Here is a 22,803-nt window from a genome sequence, read left to right on the forward strand (position 1 = left end):
CTTTCTTTCTTTCTTTCTTTCTTTCTTTCTTTCTTTCTTTCTTTCTTTCTTTCTTTCTTTCTTTCTTTCTTTCTTTCTTTCTTTCTTTCTTTCTTTCTTTCTTTCTTTCTTTCCTATCTTTCTCTCTTTTAAGCCCTTCCCTTCCATCTTAGAATAAACACTGTATATTGGGTCAAAAGCAGAAGAGCAGTAAGGGCTGAACAATGGGAATTAAGTGACTTTCCCAGGGTCACACAGTTAGGAAGCGTCTGAGGCCAAATTTGAACCCAGGACCTCCCATCTCTAGGCCTGGCTCTCTATCCAATGAGCCCCCTAGCTGTCCTACCAAAATATCTTCATAGCAAATTTAAGACGACTCAGATCTGATACCTTTCAGTAAGACAGTGTAGTAAGGTAGATAGAGAGCAGGACCTGGAGGAAAGACCTAAGGGAAAATCTCAGGCTCTAGAAACTTTCTAGACTGCTGACCCTGGAAAAGTCTGCCTTGTGCCTCAGTTTCCTCATCTGTAAAATCCTTCAGCACTATGAGAGGCAGCTAAGTGTAGAAGTGGACAGAGGGCTGGCTCTGACATCAAACCCAGCCCCAGCCCCTGCTATGTGACCTCTAGCTGCATCGGTTTCCTCAACTATCAAATGGGGTCAATAACCCCATAACCCTCCAGGGTTGTTGTGAGGCTCATAAAAGATAACCCTTGTCAAGGGCTTAGCACAGTGCCTTACACTTACAGTGGATAGCATATAAATGCTTTTGTGTCTTTTCTCTAGTCTCCTCTCACTCTTTTTCTTTCTTTTTTTTTTTTTTTTTAATAAGTCCTTACTTTCTGTCTTAGAATCATATGGGTTGTAAGATAGAAGAGTAGTAAGGGCTAGGCAATGGGGGTTAAATGACTTGCCCGGGGTCACACAGGCAAGAAGTCATATTTGAACCCAGGATCTATCCACCAAGCCTGCCTAGCTGCCCTATTAGTTCCTCTCACTCTTAATCTCTGATCTTATGATTCTATAGATTGAGGTCAAGAGACCTAGTTTGGATTCTGGTCCTGTTACTTGCCACCTGTGTGACCTTGGACAAGTCACAAGTAATTCTTCTGAACTCAGTTTCCAAACCTGGTTGGCACAGGGTTAAAACCACCTGGATTAGCCCACCTCCCAGCGCTGGGATCTGGAGAAAAGCCCCAGGTCATCTCCAAAGCAGCCCGGGCTGGCATTCAATCCCTTTAAAAGCATCAGCCTGGAATGCCTAGCGTTGAGCCAGCAGCCAGCAGCCAGCAGCCAGCAGAGAGAGTCCCGCTCGAGCCAGGCCTGCCGGACCCCATTCTTCTCGGGGAGTCGCATTTTCTGTCAACACACAGGCCGGTGGAAGTGTTAAGTCAGCGATCCTGGGCCTGCCGGCAGGGTGAGAACCCTGCTGGCTCAGATCATCCCGGATGAAGCAGTTAAGCGTTTTCAGTTTCAGCTGGAAAATCTGCCTCTTGAATTCTGAATCTTATTTTTTTTTCCAGTAAGTTGGGCCGGTAGTGGTTACAGACAAGAGAAAACGACAGAAACTGAAACAGACGCGAGCATGTGGTTTTCAAGGAAAAATGCAGCCCCTGCCGCCGCCGCCACGGTAGCCGCCGCGTTCGCATTTACAATCATTTCTCTTAAATAAGCATTTTGGCAGATCTGCGAGCGTGCGTGCGTGCGTGCCCGCGGGAGGGGGCTGCCTGGCCCCGCTAGAATGGGGGCTGCTAGGGAGAGAAACTCCAGAGGAGAGGTAGGCGCTGGGGCTGCGAGCCGCGAGCCCCTGGGGCCATCTACCTTGGCCAGCGCTGTGGAGAGACGAGAGTGCAGTGCTGGGGTACATCTCTCAGGAGTCCTAAGTGAGGCTCGCCCCCAGACGTCTGCTCTTTGTTTAAAAGCAAGACAGACACACGTGTTTTAAGTATTAGTCAAAGCCAACAAATGGAGCACTAGACTCGAAATTGGGAAGTTCTGAATTCGAATCCCACCTGTTTGAGTCTAAGGAAGTCGGCTTTGATGGCACTGACCGTCCATTCAGCTCTAATTCTGTGATCCTAGAAAAGCCAGACACCAGCACTAGGCGATGGTGTGACCCCAGTTAGAGGACCCTCTCCTCCTCCGTGCCTTGGTTTCCTCGCCTGTATGACGGAGAGCCTGGGCGCTACCTAGCCCTCTGATCCCAAGTTTCCTCAGATCCTGCTCGAGCTCGATTCTGCGAGCTCGTTTTTATGCTGAGAAGCTCTCCCTTTCGCCCCCTCACTTCGGACCCCAGAATGGATTTTTGTTGCGTTTTTCTTTTGTCTTCTACCTTTTTTCGGTCGTGAAGCCCTTTGGTGCAGTTTCTGGGCCCCTCCGCACTCCCCTCCTCAGGACAATGGGTTGGTTTTTACAATCCTAACGGAGGGAAATGCTCCATTCCAGTTAGAGCTTATAGAAAATAAGGCGGCATCTCCCCCATCGCAGCTCCTGGGCTCTCCTGCCCTTGGGCTAGTGCAGAGTACAAAGACTGCTCGAGTAACTCTGCTACTTACTAGCCAGGGGACCCCTTCTTTAAGCCTCAGTTTCCGCATCTGTAAAACAAAAATCCTGGACTAGATAACCTCGGATTCCTCGATAACCTCGGATTCCTTCCACCTCCAAATTATTATAGCATTTAGCAAATATTTCTAATGAATGCCTCTTCCAAGCATGCTGTGGCCTGGGGGTTCTCTTCTAATGGTTGTTGTCCTACCCTGCCATAGCAAAGGAATTTTCTCTCTGTCTCTCTGTCTGTCTCCCTGAATAGGAAACCCTTTCTTTCTGCTCCTTAATGTTCAGAGAGCATCTTAGGATTTAGAACTGGGAAGAACTTTGGAAACCATCAAATCCAACCCTCCTACTTGACAGATGAGGCATCTGAGGCCCAGAGATGTTAAGTAATTTGCCCATGGCCACACAGCTAGTGCCAGAAATGGGATTTCAACTGGAGCCATAGGGCAACCCCCCTTGAAATTATAATATTAGTCCTAGGTTCAAATCTGGCCTCAGACACTTCCCAGCTGTGTGACCCTGGGCTTAACCCCCATTGCCTAGCCCTTACCACTCTTCTGCCTTGGAGCCAAAACACAGTATTGACTCCAAGATGGAAGGTGAGGGTTAAAAAAAAAAAAAGAAATTATAATATTAACCAGGTTCCAGAAGAGCTCATGTAGGAGATAAAGCTACTCCCCAGTGAGTAAGGAAAGATTTCCTGAAGTCTAGACAGGTTTTCTTTCAATTCCCAGACATCTAAGTTGCACAGTTCTTAAAGCATAGCGCTCAGAATCAGGAAGATCTGAGTTTGAATCTTGCCTCAGTCACTTATTAACTATGTAACCCACAGCAAGTTACTTAAAGGTCTCTGGGCCTCAGTTTCCTCATGTGTAAAATGGCAATGAAATGAGTACCCACTTCACAGGGTAGTTGGAGGCTTCACCAACCTGAAAGTGTTCTATAAATGTTCGTTCCAGTGGCTTAAATGTCACTTGCTTCACGGAACACCTGCTGGCTACCACCCCAAACTTGGAGGAGACCAGCTGGGGCCTGGAAGACCGGGATGGATCAGCCCTCTCTGCAGAGTTTGATGCCTTTTCCCCCTTAGAATATAGTTCTCCAGAAAAACTAGCTGCGGTCCCAAAGATTCAGGCTCGCCCTCCTTCCCTTCCCCTCCCCCTCCCTCTCCTTTCCAGTGTGGGAATTTCCTTTTACACTCTATCGTAAATTGTATTCTATTGCATTGTAAAAAAAAAAAAATTGCCTTCTCAATGATCGGGAAGGGGAGGAGGGATGGAGGGAATCCAAACTAGGGGGAAATAGATAACGTTTTCCCATTAATCCTAGAAGAGTTGGGGGTGGGGGTGAAAAGGGACCACTAGATTTTTTCAAAAAAAGAACCCTGATGAGGTGAGGACTTGGAAGGAAGGAAGGAGGAGCTATTGGGTACTTCATGAATTGAAATGAATTCATTTAAAGGTAAATAGTTACTCGATAAGTTTGTTTGGTGGCATTGGTGTTATAAGAGAAATGGAGCCGACTCTCTCAGCCAATGCAGATTGGCACATAGCCTTAAAGCCGTGCCTAGAGTGCAGAGGCAAACACAGCATATATCCGCCTGAGCTTTTGACGGAACATATTTTTCTAAGGATGTAGTGATGGCTCATTAAGCGATGAATGCATATTCTAGAATTCCTGAACAATCCAGGGCAGGACAACAGGGAGATGGCAAATTGGTCAGTAGGTATCCAAGAGATAGCTAGGAGGGACAGTAGATGGAGCCTTGGGCAAAGAGTCGGGAAGTCCTGAGTTCAAATCTAGACTCAGATTCTAGCTGTGTGACCTCGGGCAAATCACTTAACCTTTATCTGCCAGTTTCTCCATTTTTTTTTCATTTTAATTTTGAATATTTTCCCACAGCTACATATTTCATGTTCTTTCCCTCTCCCCCAAACCTCCCTAACCCCCCTTAGCCGACGCACAATTCCACTGGGTTTTACATGTATCATTAAGACCTAATTCCATATTATTGATAGTTGGACTAGAGTTATCATTTAGTGTCTACATCCTCAATAATATCCCCATCAGCCCATGTGTTCAAGCAGTTGTTTTTCTTCTGTGTTTCTCCTCCCACACTTCTTCCTCTGAATATGGCTAGTTTTCTTTCTCACAAGTCCCTCAGCATTGCTCTGGATCCTTGCATTGCTGCTAGTACAGAAGTCCGTTGTGTTTGATTGTACTAAAGTATATCAGTCTCTGTGTATAAGGTTCTCCTGGATCTGCCTCTTTCACTCTGCATCAGTTCCTGGAGGTCTTTCCAGTTCACATGGAATTCCTCCAGTTCTAAAATAGGGACAATAAAAGCCCTTACCTCTGAGGGTGCTGGTAGATATTTCATTTCTTCCTTTAAAGGTCCCTCAATGATCTTATGAGAGGCCAAATGGAATGGTGAATGGAGTGCTGGATATGGAGTCAAGAAGACCTAGACTCAGATGTTGTCTTTGCCCCTTACTAGCTCTGTGACATCAGACAAGTCACTGAGCCTTTACAAACCTGCTTGCTCATCTGTAAAATGGTTATGAGGCTATCTAGAGTACCTTCCTCGGTGGGATCTTGTAAAAATCCAATGCTATTGGTTCTACCAAGCACTTTGCAAACTCTACAGGAGAGAAGGGAGGAAGGAAGCGGAGGGGGCCCAGACCTATGATTCCATCGCTATCGGGAACACCTGGATGAGGAAATCCCCTCGCCCAGGGCAGGGCAGCCCCTTCTTTGCAACACTGTCCAAACTTTGGACACTGAGACGGTGCACCCGGGGTCACGTGGCCTCATGGGAAAGAGGCAAAATTGAAACCCATCCAAATAGCATCGTTTGTTTGGAGCTGGAAGGGTCTTTGGTGACCAGCAAATCTAATCTTTTCATTATACAGTTGAGGAAACTGAACCTGAGAGAGTTTAAATGACTTGCCCAGAGTCACACGGCTTCTAAGTGTCCAAGGCACTGAACTTGGGTCTTCCTGTCTGGAGGCTCTGCTGTTCACTTCGGTTGCTGGTTATTCACGCCAGTTATTAATTACTATGAATCCAGACTGCTGAGAAAGATGGAATCACCAAGGCAGGAAAGGTGACTTTTTCTGCATGGTTTTCTTACCTATGTGTAAAAACGGTCTCTTTCAGGAACACTGTGAGGAGTCTGCTTTTAAATGTTTCCAAGAGGCCCAGCTAAAACCTTCCAATCATCAAGAAAAGAAAATGAGATTTGATACTTTAATTAAACAGCTCCGAAGGAGACTGCCTTGGAGAGAAGCCAACAAGACCAAGCCAGTAAGTTTATTGTCATTCGCCATTCACCATATTTCTACTCGTGAACCCCAAAGCTGGATGCCCTCATGAGATTCTCCAAGGCTTCTTGGGGCTCCCTGGTTAGGTCTCCCTTTGGGGGAAGGCACAGCCCCCAGGCCCCAGCCCCCAGAGTTCTGGAAACTAAGCTGTCCTGTGAGGGTGAGAGCAACACACCTAGGCACCTAACTTACCAAGGAGTAGCACAGACTTGCTGCCATTTGTAATCTCTGAGCTATTTTCCCCTCATTCAGACAGCTATGTTCGCAACCCCCTTTCCTCTCAATATAAGAGCTCTAGAAGCAGGAGAAAAATTGGGGCACTGGGGTAGTGTCCAAGGCATGGCTGAGGGGGAGGAGGGGAGAGTGGAAAGCGGAATGCAGCCAGGATGCAGTTCATCTCTGCCCTCTCTGGTAGCAAGCTAATTAACAACTTGAGAGGGAGCGTGAGATAGTGGATAGAGAAATGGCCTCAGAACCAGATGGACCTGAGTTCAAGACCCATTTATGACTCATAATGGCTGGGTAATTCTGAGCCAACTATGTGGAACAATCCTGATGGCTATATCCATATATCTCCCCTTCCTGAAAAAAACCAAAAACTTATTAGACCCTACCCTCACTTCGATTGGGAACTTCTTCATCTTTTTCTCAGCCAAACTTCTAGAAAGATCTGTCTGCACTTGCCGCCTCTACTTCATCTCCTCTGTTGATTCCTCAGTCATTTTAAATCTGGCTTCTGGCCTCACCACGCGACCGAAATCATTCTCTCCAAAGTTATCACTGACCTTCCAATTGCCAAATCTGATGTTCTTTTCACTCTCTCAGTCTTTCTAGAACTCTCTGCCATAGAGTGATCCCAGGAATTCTCTTTTCTAGGTTTTTAAGACCCAACTCTATCCTGGTTCCCCTCCTACATACCCATCCAATTCCTCCTGTCCAGTCTCCTTGTCTACATCCCAAGCCCAAGTGAATTTCCCAAGGAGCTGCCCTTGGCCTTTTCTTCTCTCTCTACCCTCTGTCATCAGTTTCCATGGATTGAATTATCAACTTTCTCCATTCAAATGGAGCCCAGATCTGTATAAGCAGCCACGTTCTCTCCACAGATCCTGCCCTTTATCACCAACTATCCATTGGGTATTTCTAGCTGGGTGTCTGGAACCCAAATTCAACCTGAGACAACTTAGTAGACAGGGGACCCTGAGAAAATCATTTAACTTTTATTCGCCTCTGTTTTCTCAGCTCTAAAATGGGGATAACATTAGTACCCACTCCCAGGGTTATTGTGAAAATCAAATGAGATAATATTTGCCAGCACTATGTAAATGCTCACTCGCTCCTCTCCCCCTCTGCCCTTCTTCTGGTCTTTTAGACTCACACCCTGGCATTAGCTCTGACTGCTAATAACCTCACCCTAATTAGCTAATCAGTTGCCAGATTTTACCATTTCTACCTCCACAATGTCTCCCACATCATCCTATTCTCTCCACTCAGATGGCCACCATGGCTTCTTGCTACGTTATTTCAATGCCCACCTATTGGGTCCTCCTGCCTCATCCCTCCACACCACTGACCAAGCAACTTCCATCATTCGTTGCCCTACTCAGTGGGCTCCAGAAGCTCCCTGTCGCCTCTAAATCAAACATCAAAGTCCTCTGGGAGGCTTTCAATTCCTTCCCAACCTGGTCTAGCTGTCCAGTCTCCCCGTGCATTTTATACCTTCTTTTACACTAAATTTACACTAAATCCAGCTAAATCGCCCTGTTTCTCATGAATGACCCTCCATGCTGCAGCCTTAGCTCAGACCATGTTCCATATGGAGTGAGCTCCACCCTCATCTCTGCCTCGCAAGACCTCTCTCTTCTTCCAAACGAAGTCCCAGGGCCAATACTTGGGACTCGGGCCAGTCGGGTAGTTCAGGCTGGTCTGGGATGAGAATGAAATGGCGCCCTCGTTCCCCTCCCCACCCAGCCCTACACCATCCTGTACATGAAGCCTGCCCTGATACCCTCAACTGCTCGTGGCCTCCATCTCTCCCAGATACTCTGTGTTCATTCTCTAGCTACTGCTCTATGTACAGGTGGCCTTCCCCAATAGCATACGGTGTTTCCTTCTTTGCTTTTCTGTCCATATAGCACCCAGCATAATTCCAGGTACACAGCAGATATCTGGTTAAATAGAATAAAGACCTCCCATCATCCCTGACCGAGATGGAGAGACAGACAGAGTCAGGGAGAGAGAGAGACGGAAAGACAGAGACAGAGACAGAGACAGACAGAGATGGAAAGACAGAGACAGAGAGACAGAGACAGACAGAGACGGAAAGACAGAGACAGAGAGACAGAGACAGAGACAGAGAGACAGAGACAGACAGAGACGGAAAGACAGAGAAAGAGAGACAGAGAAAGAGACATAGACAGAGATAGACAGAGATGGAAAGACAGAGACAGAGAGAGAGACAGAGCCAGTCAGAGAGAGACAGATAGAGACAGAGAGAGACACAGAGACACAGAGGACATCAGGAAGTCATGGGATTTTATAATACGTTAAACATCACCCCATTCGATTCTTTCATCTTACATGTAAGGAGGCCTAGAGAAGTTAAGTGACTTAATAAAAATTATTCACCAAATTAGGACAGAGGTAGGAATAGAAGGCCAGAGTCCAGGCTCTTGGCTCCACGTACTTCCCACCCCAGTAAAATGACAGGCCGCGATTCTGCCTCTCGGTTTGATGGATAATGGGCATCTAATTGCCAATGAATGTTTCTGCTTCTTATTTTCTAGAAATGCCGTCCATGTGACTCCTTTGAGGGAAAATCACCCCAAGAATTCCTTATCAGCCTGAGGTCGTTTCTCCAAAAGGTATTGTTGCTTTTTCTATCACTTCCTTCTCTCTGGGGGGCCTGGATTCTTCATGCTGGGATGGATCACTGACGCTGTGCTATCTTCACAGATGAATTTCCGTCATCAGAAGCGCCATTGTTGCTATGGCCACTGCACCTAAAACATGAGGAACCTGAAGCCCTAAGAGCAAGTTGGACACTATAGGACATACTCTAAGACCTTAATATTCTCACAGAGGAAATACAGTGTAACAGTGATGGGGGAAAAATAAGTTCAGATAAGAGTTGAAAGGCAGGCAGATTTTCCAAAATTGCTATCAGATACAAACCTCTCATTTCTTTTTGGGTCTTGGGTTCGGTGACTCGAGGCCACGGCCACAGCTTGGTTCATGGCCTCATTCCTGAGGGGAAAGATGGAGAAGAAATGTCCTTTGATAGTCCCCCTTCACTGGGTGACCCAGCTGGGGCACTGTCCTCAGGATCTGGGGAAGGGCGACCTGGAGGGGATCACTTTGGATTTCATTTCTCCTCTGGCAACCCTGGTCTCTTTACCACATTTAACTCAGCACTGATTATTTATATTCATAAAAGAAAGACGCCCGTATTCAAACGTGAGTGAGGACATAGAAACACGGGATCTAGGAACAATTTTTTTTAAAGCAAAGCTTTTTTTGAAAGAGAAAAAGATCTATTTTTAAATTTTTAAAATTTATCTGGAGGCAGCTAAGTGGCTGATCCTGGGTTCAAATCTGGCCTCAGATACTTCCTAGCTGTGTGACAAGCCTCCTAACCCTCATTGCCTAGCCTTTACCTCACTTCTGTCTTGGAACCAAAACACAATATTGATTCTAAGACAGAAGGTAGGGTTACTTTTTTTAAACAACCTTATCTGAATAGCTTTTCCCCTCCCCATATTTGTATATTTTACATGTCAAAAATATAACTTATTTATATTATGAGGAGAATTACTTTTCTAGCTGGCTACTAAGAATGTCATTTTGTTTATAAGAATCCACTGAAATATTTATGTTCTCTGGAAATGAAGAGATGTATTTATATTGTTCACTGTTTTTCGTAGGATTAGGGTGTTATGCCAGCAGAGGGTATAAAATGGTCCCATCAAAATATTCTTCCCGTTCACAGATTTAGAGCTGGAAGGGATTTTAGAGGCCATTGAGTCCAACCCCCTCATTTCTCAGAAAAGTTGCAGAAAAGCTAACGGATACACTTAGGGCCACACAGCTTGTCCCTGGGAGGAAGGACTTGCATTCCAGTCTTCCTGACTTCATGCCTCTCTCCCATTCTCCAATAAAACCACCATAATGGACGCAGGAGATGGCAGGCAGCAATAACATCCCTGGCCAACCTGAACTTTGAACTCTGAAAACTGAACTCCTATGGAGCAAAAATGACAAAATTCCTTGCACAACTCCCGTCTAGATGGTTTGGGGGGAAGAGATTTCCCTTTGTCTTAAATGTATTCGATATTCTAAGTATCCAAGCAAGTGGAAGGAAAACAAGCCGCCTCTTCAGTGACCTTAAACATGAAGCTACATATATTTATAGAACCGACATTCTGAAGCTGGAGTCGGTGAACTTCAGAAAATATTCCGATACGCGTATTTCATTATACTTGGTTTCCTTTGTAATCCTCCAGATTTTGTTGTAGGTATCAAAAGCCATTCCTCTGAGAAGGGGTCCATAAGCTTCCCCGGGGGGCTGACGGGGGCCCAGGACCCAGGAAGGTTAGGAGCCCCTGCTCCCAAGTCATAAGCTAACTCGACAGTCTCCTATCTCTGTCACAATGAACTTCTTCAACCTGCCAAAGAACAGAGAACGTGTGGGATGATCAACGCTCGCTCGGGGTCTATTAGGAAGTAAGAGAAAAAGAAGTCTGTTGTGAGGTCTTGAAAGAGAAGCATCCACCCACTAAGTCAGGCGGAGGGAGGGTGGTTTCACTTAAACAGCTGTTCCAAACAGAAATATTTTCAAGACCATCATTCTTGCTTCCGGCGTCAGCTCCATCACCACACTGGGCTGGGAAACGCTCGGCCCTCTTGGAAATGGCTGCACTGGACCATTCCCGAGGGGCTCAGCTCCAACCTAAAAGCCAGCCACTTCCATCCACTTGGGCCAAAGCCATGGCAGCCACTGGAGGTCAAGGGTTCTGCCGCACCTGAAACATTAGTCTTGAGATTCTTATCTCTGCCAGTTGGGTGGCGGGCTGATCATGGTTGAGGTTTCAAAAGAATGTAGTTCTCTCCCTACCGTAACTGTACGACCCCTGAAATGTCTGCTCAGAGTTCTCTGCCTGAAATGAAAACCATTTCATGGCAGTTGGGGTGGGAGAACTTTTAAATGTGAAAGTAAACCGGAGACCTCCCCTGCAAGAGCAGGAAAGAGAGCTGTTCAGAAACTGCAGGGGAGAGGAGGAGGGCGGCCTGAACACTCGGCCTCTGTCTTGTTTTATTCAAGACCAACCAAAGGCAAACGATGAAGAGGCCTCCCCTTGCCCAGGGAAGGTCAAATGAGGTGCAGACAGCTAACCTCCGAGTTCTCTTCCAGCTGCAACTGGACTATTTTTGTGGTGGTTGTTTTACCTTTTGGAGAATTCTTCCAGGGAAAAGAACTGGCCCTGTCTTAGAATCTCAATTTCCAGAGACCCATTTTGATACCCAAAGCACTCTAGTACGCCCTATTGCACAAACGAGGGAAATGTTCCTAGAGAAGACTGTGTCACAGCAGGCAAGATGGCCAGCCCTCCCCCCCCCCCCCACACACACACCTGCTGGGTAAAACAAGGGAGCCCTCTGCCTTCTAGGGGGGAGCAAGCATGTTGTGATGATTTGAGCTGACACTTGTACAGAACTGTAGCATTATTATTCTGTGTTCTATTACTCTGTTGTATTGACAATTGCCACTAAGAGTCAGGTTTTAATATAAACTATGTTCTTTTTAACTTAATGATTTATTTATTACATATTTGGTTTGGAATCTCTGTGTGAATGGCTTCTTATTTAAGACTGGAGTACATTAAATACTGCCTAGCCAGGACCAATATCTTGCCGTCAGCCTAAATTCTTGACTTCCATTCTCGGGGGGGGGGGGGGGGGAGATTTATCCCGAGCCATTCTCGTCCACATCTTGCCATCAGTTGTCTAAAAAGGACCAATCAGATACCCTGTAGTTCATTCCCTGCACCTTTTAGTCTCCTGAGGTACAAAGGGAGAACACTAAGGATGCCCATGGTTATAGTCAGCTTCCTTCGCCTCCCTTTCCAGTACCGGCTACCCCTTCTTTCATTGTCCTTGGGTCCCTAGTTGAGGTGAGCGTTAGAATATTCCTTGCTCTCCATTAGCCCTTCCAGATTCTCTCCCTACCACCATCACTCAGAGTAACTTCTCCTCTTTTGAGGCCCCTCTAATCCAAATTGACCACCTCATCGAAATCCTGGTTGCTGTTGTCTACGGGCCCCCGGAATATTCCCCTTCTCTCCTCCATGACTTCTCTACCTGGCTTTCCTCAACTCCTGCCCACATCCTAAGGGACTTCAACATACATGATGATATTTCTTCAAACATCCTAATGCCCCAGTTCCTCAACTTACTCATTTCCCATGACCTAGTCCTCTATGCCCTCTCAGGGACACAAAGATGGCCATACCTTTGATCTTGCCCTCATCCCACACCACTTCCATGTTCCTCTTATGTGATCACAATCTATTAGTATTCCATCTCATCTTTTGCCTTCCAATACAAAATCCTACTTTTCATCCCTGCCTTGACCTCCAATCCTTCAAACTCTCAATTCTCTCCAGGTCCTCTTCCTATACCAGCTATACTCTCCTCCCTTCCCTGCGTTGACCAATACATCTTCTTGAGTTCCAGCTCTCCTTGTCATATCACCAATTATTCCCTGCCAAGCTTTCGTCTTGGATCACTTCCACCATCCCAAGCCTTTGCCCCTACTCATGTGCTTCTGAATGAAAGCGGAGAAAATCCGCACAATCCTTCTAACTGGGCCCTCACTGCTGCTAGGCACCTCCTATACGTCCCTTATCAATTCTCTATCCTACTTTCCACAGTAGCTCTTCCAAGTCTTTTTTTTTTTCCTTCCTCAAGCCTCTCAAGGCTCCCCCTCCATTCACCCTCTTAGCTGAGAACCTTGCCTCATATTTCACAGAAAAAATTTAAACCATTCACTGTAAGCTCACTTCTTTGTCGCATATCATTCAGATGTCTTCTGCCACCATGTCCTTTATTACTCCTGTTTCACATGAAGACACCCTTACTCTTTTGCATAAACGATCCCATTCCATCTCGTCACCTCTAACAGATTGTCTCTTCTATCATCCTCACTCCATCACTCATCTTCAATCTCTCCAGTCCACTAACTCCTTCCCTACTACCTACAAACACTTTTATCTTTCCCCAATCCTAAAACAACAACAAAAACTACTTGATCCTTCTATCCTTGCTAAGCATCTTCCTCTGTCTCTTCTGCCTTTTGTGGCTAAACTCCCTGAGGTCATTTGTAACAAGAGCCTCTAATTTCTTCCTCTTCTTAATTCTCCATAGTTTGGCTTACAACCTCATCATTCCACTGAAGTTGCTTTCTCCAAAGTTACCAATGATCTCTTAATTGCTGAGTCCAATGGCCTTTTCTCCGTCTTCATCCTTCTTGACCTCTCTGTAACCTTTCACACTGTAGCTCACTCTCTTCCTCTTTTCTCTAGGTTTTTGGGACAATACTCTCTCATGGTTCTTCCATTATCTGACCACTCCTTAATTTCCTTTGTCCAGTCTTCATTTTGGCCACACCTACTGACTGTGAATGTCCTCCAGGGCTCTGTCCTGGGCCCTCTCCTCTTCTCTCTTCATACTATTTCACTTGGTGATTTCATCAGCTGCCATGGATTAAATGATCTCTATGTCTAATGATTCTCAAATCTTCTCTAGTCCTAACCCTTCTGCTGATCTCCAGCCTTACATTTACAACTGCCTGTTAGACATCTCAAATCAGATGGCCAGTAAATAACTGAAACTCAACATGTACAAAACTGAATTCATTGTCTTTCCTCCAAATCCTTCCCTGTCCCAAACTTCTCAATTCACTGTTAAGGATACCACCATTCATGGGCAAAGTTAGGTGCTTCAAGGATTGAGAGCCAGACTTAGAGATGGGAGGGCTTAGATTCAAATCTAGCCTCAGACACTTCCTAACTATGTGATCCTAGGCAAGTTACTTGACTCCCATTGCCTAGCCCTTAACTCTCTTCTGCCTGGGAACCAATACATGGTACTGGTTGCAAGATCGAAGGTGAGGGTTTAAAGAAAAAGTAATACCACCATCTCTCAGTCATCTATGCTCACAACTTAAGTGTCATTCTCAAATTCTCTCACTCCATATCCAATATGTTGCCAAGATTTACAGATTTCACTTTTGTAATAGCTCTCAAATATACCCCCTTCTCTCCTCTGTACTGCCACCACTCTAGTGTAGGCCCTCAAAACCTCATACTTAAACTATTGTACTAGTCTATTTGTTGGTTAGTACTTAGTACAAGTCTCTCCCCATTCCAGTTCATCCTCTATTTAGGCAAAGAGATTTTTTGAAAGCACAGGTCTATGGCACCCTCTCTCGTCTTAGTCAGTTAACTCTAGTAGCTCCCCATCATTTCCAGAATTACGTATCGTAAAATTTAAATTAATATCCAATAACTCCAAGTATTATATGTTATAAGATTTATCAAAAATCACTAGAAGTAAAAAAAAATAAACTAAAAGAAATAAAAGTTCAAACCTAATTATTTAACAAAAAGTAAACCCACATGTGTAGATTCTCCTGCCTGGCATCAAGACCACTTTCCCAGCTGATTGGGGAAAAGGAGAGAGAGGCAGAACTACACAAAACTTATATCCTCCCTATGTTAGCATTCAATGTAAGAGGGAACATGGGAAGCTGGGATTTAGAGTTCTGGGGAGCAAATCCTAATGACTGTAAATTTTAAAATTAATATTCAATGCCTCCAAAATATGATATTTATAAGGATTTATTAATATAAATTAGAGTACTAGAGGAACGCAGGGAACCTTTCCCACTCACCCAAAAGAGGCTTGCCCCACCATCCCAGCTCACCACACGGTCCATGTGCAAGAGAGGAAGAGAGGCGGAGCCAACCCAAATTAAATACAAGACAGCATCATCACTCACATATACACAAGGCAAAAGGAATTGTGCGTATGGCGAAAGGGAGTTTGGGCAATGTAGTTTCAGGGGTTCAAGATCTTACAACTTTACATTACACAGTATAAATTTTTTTGTTTGGCATTCAAAGTCCTTTATAACCTTTGTAATGGATAAAAGTGGACACTAAAGTTAGGGGGTGATCTCCTTCCCTTGCTGACTGATGGGGGGGGGGTAAAAGGTGATTGAGGTAATAGGAGAGGAATGAAAGGGATGACTAAGTTTAGGGAGGAATGGACAAGGCAGTATTAGGATGGTAAGGGTACAGGGTGAGGTGTTTCAGGAGAGGCAGCTGACACAGACTAGACACCCAGGTTAGAGACAGAGGACACTGTGGGGAAATAGGCTGAACCCTTCCAGGCAGGAAAGGTACTTTTACAGACACAAGGAATAGGGCCAGACAGAAGTGGTTTGAATCTGACTTGAGGGCTTTCTTGTCAGTTTCTCAAGTCCTCAGAGGAGGAACCACAAGGCTCCTCCCTATCAGTGAAACTGAAGGGATTCAGGAGGAAGCATTGGGCAACTACTTCTTCCCAAGATGGATGCCTCCAGTTTCCCTCAGGAAATAAAGAGAATTATTCCTTCCCCTTCACCCTTGCCTAATTTCTTCAACACAAAGATTTTCCAGAGGGTTTGATTAGGTAACCAAGGGCTTATTAAAGTTTCAGGGTGGTTTGGAAGGAGAGAGGGGTTTGGGGTTTCTGACAGCCGCTAGGGAGAAACTCAAGATGGGGGAGGGTCACAGGAATGGGTTAGACTGAGAGAGAACCTGCTCTCTCAGGCTGGGAAGATTTGGCTGCTTTTAAGGTAGAGGGTATACAAAAGGGATAGTTAGAATTCAAGGATGTCCTACTTGCCTATTGGGGAAAATTAAATCCACAAAGTCTTTTCACTAAAAACCCAAAAGAATCCCTGCCTCCCAGAGCCCCGGGAAAACAGGCAGGGAGAAACAGGGAAATAATATGGAGAAAGTCAGGGAGAGGTCCAGAGAAGTTGGCTAGGTACAAATAGTCCAAAGACAAGGCACAGGCCAAAACAACCGGAAAGCCAAAATAGAGCTCTGGTTGATCCTTCCACTCTGTTCAAGCATCAGGGACCAACTGAAAAGAATTCTAAGGCTCAACTGCCAGAAGTTTTCAGTTGACCCCCTGCAAGAGCAAAAACCCCTCTTGCAACTTTTGCATTAAACCTTCACACACACACATCTGTCCCACATACCCATACCATATCTTTCTTTCTACTTTAGACTTCCTTTTACTTTATACCCCACACATAGCCTTCAATTCAGTGACACTGGCCTCCTTTTTTTTTTGAACAAGATACTCCCTCTCTGGACTCTAGGAATTTTTCTATCTTTTTTTTTTTTTTTAAACCCTTAACTTCTGTGTATTGACTTATAGGTGGAAGAGTGGTAAGGGTAGGCAATGGAGGTCAAGTGACTTGCCCAGGGTCACACAGCTGGGAAGTGTCTGAGGCCAGATTTGAACCTAGGACCTCCCATCTCTAGGCCTGGTTCTCAATCCACTGAGCTACCCAGCTGCCCCCGACTCTAGGAATTTTTACTGGTTTTCCCCCGTGCCTGGAATGATCTACTTCCTCATTTCCACTTCCTGGCTTCCTAGTTTCATTCAATAACCTTCACCTTTTCCAACTTCTCTTTAAATTATATATTCCTTCTGTTTTAAAATCTATTGGTATAGAGAACATTTAATTAATTTGTTCCTACTTGTCTTGAATATAGTTTGCTTATGCTCTTGGAGGGTAGGGACTTTCTTTTGCCTCTCATTTTATCCCCAGCACTTAGCATAATACCCGGCACACCATACATGCGAAGTAAATGCGCATGGAGTGAATGACTGACTCTCCAAATTTTTACTCACTTAGGAGACATAGATTTATCTATAGTCCTATCACAAAGAAGGAATCTTGAAAGAAATTGCTCACTTTCTTTAGTTTCCTAAGTCATATCATTCTTCTCTCTTATCAGTGAAGAATTTCTCCCTTCCTTCCTTCCCTAACATACACGATTCCACAATCATCCTTTCTGATGATCCTTTTCAACTCTTAGTCAAGTAGAATTTAGGCTAACAATCCATCTTCAGGGTTGTTGATAGGAAAAAAAAATTTCAATGAATCATCATGAACTGTACATGGCGCACATGTTTACACTTGGGTGCCAATCAAAGCAGTGATGAATGTGGTGGGTGTAGACTGGATGACACTTATTACCTCTATGACCACAACTAACTTCAGTGAGTCTCAGGTTTCCAAGAGTAGTGGGTAGAAGTTGCAAAGGGGCCAAGTTTGAACTAAACATATAGAAATCCTTCCTAACAATTCGAGCTTTCCAAAAGTGGAATGGGGAACCCTGGTTGAGAGTAGGTTCATCATCTCTGAAGGACTTCAAAAAGGGCTGGTGAACACCTTCTTGGGTATATTGTAGAAAAGATTCTTTACATTCTAACGAGGGAAGACAATACACATAAGAGAGTGGTAACCAGGAAGGAGTGTTTTGGACAAGGAAGTCAAATGGAATGGTCATTATAGGCAAGGAGGAGACTAAGCTATCACTCTTTGCAGATGATATGATGGTCTACTTAAAAAATCCTAGAGAATCAACTAAGAAGCTTGTAGAAATAATCAACAACTTTAGCAGAGTTGCAGGCTACAAAATAAATGCACATAAATCATCAGCATTTCTATATATTTCCAACACATCACAGCAGCAAGAGATAGAAAGAGAAACACCATTTAAAATCACCCTAGACTATATAAAATACTTAGGAATCTATCTACCAAAACAAACACAGCAATTATACGAAAACAACTACAAAACACTTTCCAAACAAACAAAACTATATCTAAATAATTGGAAAAACATTGATTGCTCATGGGTAGGATGAGCTAACATAATAAAAATGACCATTCTACCCAAATTAATTTGTCTATTTAGCGCCATACCTATCAAACTACCAAAAAAACTTCTTTACGGGATTAGGAAAACCTATAACAAAGTTCATTTGGAATAATAAAAGATCAAGAATATCAAGGGAAATAATGAAAAAAAATGTGAAGGAAGGGGGGGGGCTAGCAGTACCAGATATTAAACTATACTATAAAGCAGCAGTCATCAAAACAATATGGTACTGGCTAAGAGACAGAAGGGAGGATCAGTGGAATAGACTTGGGGTTAATGACACCAGCAAGACAGTGTATGATAAACCCAAAGAGCCCAACTTTTGGGACATGAATCCACTATTAGACAAAAACTACTGGGAAATTTGGAAAACAATATGGAAGAGATTAGGTTTAGATCAACATCTCACACCCTACACCAAGATAAATTCAGAATAGGTGAATGACTTGAATATAAAGAGGGAAACCATAAATAAGTTAAGTGAACATAGAGTAGTTCACTTGTCAGATCTCTGGGAAAGGAAAGATTTTAAAACCAAGCAAGAGTTAGAGAAAATTACAAAATGTAAATTAAATGGTTTTGATTATATTAAACTAAATAGCTTTTGTACAAACAAAAACAATGCAGCCAAAATCAGAAGGGAAACAACAAATTGGGAAAAAATCTTTATAACGAAAAACTCTGACAGGGGTCTAATTACTCAAATATACAAGGAATTAAAGCAATTGTATAAAAAAATCAAGCCATTCCCCAATTGATAAATGGGCAAGAGACATGAATAGGCAATTTTCAGGTAAAGAAATCAAAAGTATCAATAAGCACATGAGAAAGTGTTCTAAATCTCTAATAATTAGAGAAATGCAAATCAAAACAACTCTGAGGTATCACCTCACACCTAGCAGAATGGCTAAAATGAAAGAAGGGGAGAGTAATGAATGTTGGAGGGGATGTGGCAAAATCGGGACATTGATGCATTGCTGGTGGAGTTGTGAACTGATCCAACCATTCTGGCTGGCAATTTGGAACTATGTTCAAAGGGCTTTAAAGGAATGCCTGCCCTTTGATCTAGCCATACCATTGTTGGGTTTGTACCCCAAAGAGATCATAGATAAACATACTTGTACGAAAATATTTATAGCTGCGCTTTTTGTGGTGGCAAAAAACTGGAAAAGGAGGGCATGTCCTTCAATTGGGGAATGGCTGAACAAATTGTGGTATATGCTGGTGATGGAATACTATTGTGCTCAAAGGAATAATAAACTAGAGGAATTCCATGTGAACTGGAGAGACCTCCAGGAATTGATGTAGAGAGAAAGGAGCAGAGCCAGAAGAACACTGTACACAGAGACTAATATACTATAGTAAAATCGAATGTAATGGACTTCTGTACCAGCAGCAATGCAATGACACAGGACAGCTCTGAGGGATTTGTGGTAAAGAACGCTGCCCACATTCAGAGGAAGAACTGCAGGAGAAGAAACATAGAAGAAAAACAACTGCTTGAACACATGGGCTGATGAGGACATGATTGGAGATGTGGACTCGAAACTACCACACCAATGCAACTATCAACAATTTGGAAATAGGTCTTGATCAATGACACATATTAAAACCAGTGGAAAAGTGCATCGGCCATGGGTGGGGGGAGTGCGGGGCGTGAAGGGGAAAGTAGGAGCATGAATCATGTAACCATGTTAAAAATGAATATTAATAAATGTTTTAAAAAATATAAGTTCTGTAGCTCCTCCCTCTTCTTCTCTTCTCCATGAGCATGGATCAAGTTAGTTTAGCACCTTTTTCACTCTAGTTTTTTTATATTAGTTTATTATTAATAAAAGTTTATAAAAGTATAAAAAAGTCAGAGAACAATCAGTTGGCATGTCCTTGACTTGCATCTCAAACTGCGTATCAGATATCTCAAACTGGATTTCTCCAAAATTGAATCCATTACCTTTCCCTCCAAACCCCTCCAATTGCTAACTTCCCTTTCTAGAGAGTATGCCACATCCTCTCAGTTATCCAGGCTCACAATCTAGGGGTCATCTCCTACACCTCACTCTCTCATACTCACCACATCCAATCTATTGCCAAGACCTGACAAGTTCACCTTTGTTGTGTTTTTCATATAGTTTCCCTTCTCTCCTCTGATATTTCCATCATCTTGGACTATTACAAAAGCCTGCTGGTTGGTCTCCCTGCTTTAAGTGTCTTTCTCACTCTAACCTATCCTCAATTCTAATGTCAAATGAATCTCCCTAAAGTGAGATCTAAACATGTCACCTCTATTCATATTCCAGTAGCTTCTTATCGCCTCCAATATCAAACATTAAATCTTTCATCTGACGTTCAAAGCCCTTCATATTTTCCACTATCCTTACATTTTCTTCCCCTTCACACTTCCTGTGATCCAGTGGCTCTGCCTTCCTGGTTCTTTCTTTTTTTTTTTTAAACCCTTACCTTCCATCTTAGAATCAATACTGTGTATTGGTTCCAAGACAGAAGAGTGCTAAGGGTTAGGCAATGGGGCTTTAAGTGACTTGCCCAGAGTCACAGAGCTAGGAAGTGTCTGAGGCCAGATTTGAACCCAGGACCTCCTGTCTCTAGGCCTGGCTCTCAATCCACTGAGCCACCCAGCTGCCCCCGCTTCCTGAAACTATTTCTGAAACAAGTCACAATCCCTTTTCCTGATTCCAGGCAATTTCTCTGGCTGCCTCTCCTGCCTGGAACACTCTCACTCTCCTCTTTGCCCATTGGCTTTCCTGGCTTCCTTTGAGTTCCAGTTAAAATCTGTGTCTCTCCAAGAAGCTTTCCTCTATTCTCAGTAACTCTAATGCCTTCTTCTCCTTGATGATCTCCATTTTAACCTCCATGGATCTAATTTGTATATGATGTTTTTTGTGTTGTCTCCCCATGGAGTTCCTCAAGGGAAAGGTATCTTTGCTTTTCTTTGCATGGTGGGCACTTAGCACAGTGCCTGGTGCTTCGTAGGAGTGCTTAATAAATGCTCGTTTCTTGCTTGCTTGCTTAGAGGTGAGAGATGGAATTTTGTGTATGAGAAGGGCAAGGAGGTCCATATGGCTGCACCGTGGAGAACAGGAGGGTGAATAATGTGAGAAAAGCTTACGACGGCTACTTGGAGCCAGATCATATGAGGCTTTAAGGTGTTTTATTCTTGAGATAAGAGAAAGCCACTGGAGTTTCTTGAATGGGAGTCAATTTTGTGCTTTTGTAGCCCTGAGGATCATAGAACCTAAAGGGAAAGGAGGATGGAGCAAAAAGGCAAGAGGCTTGGGACTGGGACTCCCACTAAGATGCTCTTGTAATACTCCAGGTATGAGGTGATGGAAGCCCAAACTGAGAAGGTACGGCAGGAGATATATGGTGGAAGCAAGACAGATATGACTTGGTAACTGACTTGGATATGAGGTTCTCCTCTTGGAATTACTAGCTTCCTTCAAGGCTTTATTCAAAGACTTCATCCTGCACACAGCTACTTTTTTCCCAACTCTCTTCCCCTCCCAGCTATTATTTCTCTCTCCCCAAAGTGACTTCCTTTTGCAAATCTTTTTATTCACTTCTCTGTACACATATGTTTTCCCCAGGAGGATGGGGGTTCTTTTTTAAAACATTTTTAAAGTATTTTACTTTCCCAATTATGTGAAATAATATTTTTAACATGCATTTTCTGAAATTAGAAGATCCAAATGGTCTCCTTCCTTCCTTCTCCCCTCCCGTACAGAGTAAGCAACTCCATCTATGTATTATCGTGCAAAACACACTTTCTTATTGGTTGGCATGTATGTTTCTTTCTTTACTTTCTTACCTTTTCTTACCTTCTCAGAATCAATACTGTATATTGGTTCCAAGGCAGAAGAGTGGTAAGAGCCAGACGGTGGGGTTAGTTAAGTGACTTGCCCAGAGTCACATAGGTAGGAAGTGTCTGAGGTCAGATTTGAACCCAGGACCTCCCATTTCTTACATGTATGTTTCTTGAAGGCAGGCCTTTTTCTGTTTCGGTTTTGTCTCTGTAGCTCTGAAGTCAGTGCCTGGCAGCTCATGCTTCCTGAACTCAACTGAATTTACCCACCCATACTCACTGTTCTGAGGTCACAGCACTTTTCTTCCCATTTTTCTAGGAGGTAGATTGGGCCAGTGTTGTCATCCCCATTTTGTACAGGAATCCATTGAGATTCAAAGAGGGTTTGTGAACTGCTTAGCCTCTGACCTCAGACCCAAATCCAGAGAATCTTCTCCTGGCCCCTACTTTCCCCCCACTTTAGTAAAGCCTCATTTGTGTTATCCATCATCACCAATTGCCATGCTTTGCCATTCCACCTCCAAATAGATCTCTTATGTGTTCTCTTCTCTCCATTTACCCAGCTACGCCACCATGGTCCAGACTCCCTCTTCATTGCTATCTCAGTCCCAAGAGTTCCCTTCTGCTCCATCCTCTTAAATTGATACTCCTAAAGCATGAGCTTTGACTCCCACTCAACAAACTGCAATGGCTCCCTCTTGTCTTCCCTCTTGCATTCTTCCACAAGGCAATAAAAAACTGTCACAGATTCTACTAACCTACTTGGCAGTATCCTATTGCATCTTTTTCTGTGTAGTTCAGAACAAAACTGGACTCACTTTCAGTAGGATCTCCTTCCTGATGGCCACATTCTCTTTCCTTTCTCCTTCTCCAGCTTCTCTTTCGTTCCTGCCAATATATGGGCGTTCCCTAAAGTCTTAGAGCGGTTTTACACTCTAATGGCCCTGTGGGGACACATATAAAGACAGGATTTTAGGAGGTCTGTCTTCTGGGATCAACTCCTCTGGGCTCTCATTTTTTTTAGTGGATTTTGGACCTGAGGGTAGCTGCAGAGTCAACAAAATCTGAAAGCATCTTCCTGCTCTGGCATAACTAGGGCAATTAACAGTGATGTGAGACAAAATAC

General features: G+C 43.9%; 1 protein-coding gene across 1 annotated transcript in view; it reads left to right on the forward strand.

Annotated features, from left to right (window-relative positions):
* Positions 1–21,937, forward strand: part of IL21 (interleukin 21) — a 24,921-nt gene extending 2,984 nt beyond the window's left edge. Inside the window, exons 3-7 of the mRNA XM_044681105.1 lie at positions 5,692–5,838; positions 8,639–8,716; positions 12,018–12,022; positions 21,192–21,266; positions 21,892–21,937. Of these exons, the coding sequence (XP_044537040.1) occupies positions 5,692–5,838; positions 8,639–8,716; positions 12,018–12,022; positions 21,192–21,266; positions 21,892–21,937 (351 nt within the window). The remainder of the gene's footprint in view (positions 1–5,691; positions 5,839–8,638; positions 8,717–12,017; positions 12,023–21,191; positions 21,267–21,891) is intronic.
* Positions 21,938–22,803: the final 866 nt, after the last annotated feature.

This window comes from Gracilinanus agilis, chromosome 6 (genome assembly GCF_016433145.1).
Source record: "Gracilinanus agilis isolate LMUSP501 chromosome 6, AgileGrace, whole genome shotgun sequence".
Classification (NCBI taxonomy): Eukaryota; Metazoa; Chordata; class Mammalia; order Didelphimorphia; family Didelphidae; genus Gracilinanus; species Gracilinanus agilis.